Source organism: Limulus polyphemus, unplaced genomic scaffold (genome assembly GCF_000517525.1).
Source record: "Limulus polyphemus unplaced genomic scaffold, Limulus_polyphemus-2.1.2 Scaffold1476, whole genome shotgun sequence".
NCBI classification, from domain to species: Eukaryota; Metazoa; Arthropoda; class Merostomata; order Xiphosura; family Limulidae; genus Limulus; species Limulus polyphemus.
This window is the reverse complement of record NW_013667086.1, coordinates 263,282-265,158: the sequence shown is the minus strand read 5'-3', so window position 1 is coordinate 265,158 and position 1,877 is coordinate 263,282. Positions and strand designations below refer to the sequence as shown.

Here is a 1,877-nt window from a genome sequence, read left to right as displayed (position 1 = left end):
AACATGACATAAAAGCCATTGTTGGAACATAGTGTTACCAAAATGTACTGGCTTTTCTATAAATTACAAGTTGTTAATTTAACTGATTTTTACCAATAATTATTTTATGAATACACCAAGAATTCATTTCAGGAATGATCTTAACTTTGATTGGCTCACAAAGAAATTTACCAATGTTTGACTGCCTCGACTGCACTTCTGTGTCTTTTTGTTGGTCAAGATTGATTTCACAAAATCTATTCATTTCAGTTAGCTATGAAATGTGAGGTTAGGGTAAACTATGGGGTGGGGTAATAGTAGTTGTCCAGTCATTTTTGACAGGCTATATGCTAGTCACATAATAAGTATCACACTTAACTTACTTGATAGCAATCATCACTAGTAACACCAAACCATTCAGGCGAATCCAAAAACTGGTGACTGTCTATTATATGTAACTGATGTCCTCCTTGGGAAACAATTAACCTGAAAAATTTATAAAAGAAGCAATTTAGGTTAAAATTATCCTAGGATAGATAGCATATTACGTATAACATCTAAATTAGCAACATATTATTTATAACATCTAAATTAGCATACTGCAGACAGGTCTCAATAACATTTATTCTATTCATATACTACTTCTGTTTGTAGAATGAAACTGTAGAGTTTATTCAGTGATTCAAGACTTCTAAAATTTGAGCAGACTTTGTTCTCTGTCGAACAAAGATGATGACATTATATTGAATCTAGTACCATGAAATATATTCTCTGTCAATCATTGTTAACCCTATCTGCACGGTTACCCTTTACTGTGCATGACACAAGGTTTTAGTGTCTTACATTCAAAATCTTATTTAACTACTTTCTGTTTATGTTATACCAATTAGAATAGTATAAGATCTTAGCTAATAATCCATATTTTAATAGTGTACAAATTTTAAGCTCTTAATTCTAAAAGGAAATATATAAAAAAATTATTGAATTTCTACTAGTGTAACACACGTGACAAATTTTGTCTTAGCATGTCATGATCCCCATCTTATCCATCCCCCCTCGAAAATGTACGAAATTAAATGTAAAATGCTCTTTATTGCTCAAACAGACCATAATTTTTATGACCTTCAATTTTGTTTTGCTACAGAGCTATCAAAGAGAAAATCAGACCTCTCCTGCCACACCCACCTGTCACATCCTCTCTTTCACATTTGGTTGATAGTTCTCTCTTACATTTCATTATATATTATTTATAACTAATAGAAAGTCAAGGTTTTCATGTATCAAATGGTGTATTGTATTTTGAAGAGATAACCATCAATGTCACTCTGAGTAGCAGCATCGTTCCAGTGGGAAAGTTAACAACTAACTTAGATTAATTTCTAACGGCTCTTGTCACATAGTTAGAAAGCCAGGAAATTTTTTAAAAGTTAATTTTTACTACTTTTTGCATGTTATTAGTTTATATTCTTTGGTGTATTATTTAATTAAATAAAAATTGTTAAGTGCTTTACTATAATCACTAAAAAAAAATCAGGCTTAACTCTCATGGACAATCAAGGGCAAAAAAAAACTAAGATTGGGTAAGTACTTTATTTCTTGTTTTTCATATTTATTCTTTATTTATTATTATAAATATAACTAAAATTAAAAGTACGGATCTTTTTAATCTATTTAAGACTAGAATAGTTAAAAGTAATAATAATAAGATAATTAAAATTGCTCACGTACCACGCATGCAAGCAGCTCGTGGGTGATGTAATATGATAGTGTAACATGAGCTGCATGTTCCCCGAGTGATTTACAACTTATAATGGCACGGATAGCAGTTAAACATGGTTCAAAGGGCAATAAAACAATAAAATATAATTATAATTAGATGTATAGTGTTACGAACTTAG

At 30.3% G+C, this 1,877-nt stretch overlaps 1 protein-coding gene across 1 annotated transcript in view; it reads right to left on the bottom strand.

Moving 5' to 3' along the window:
• LOC106463763 (popeye domain-containing protein 3-like) overlaps positions 1-1,877 on the bottom strand; it is a gene marked incomplete at its 3' end in the record, with an annotated part of 26,589 nt that overhangs the window by 12,679 nt on the left and 12,033 nt on the right. Inside the window, exon 2 of the mRNA XM_013923828.2 lies at positions 363-465. Within this exon, the coding sequence (XP_013779282.2) occupies positions 363-465 (103 nt within the window). The remainder of the gene's footprint in view (positions 1-362; positions 466-1,877) is intronic.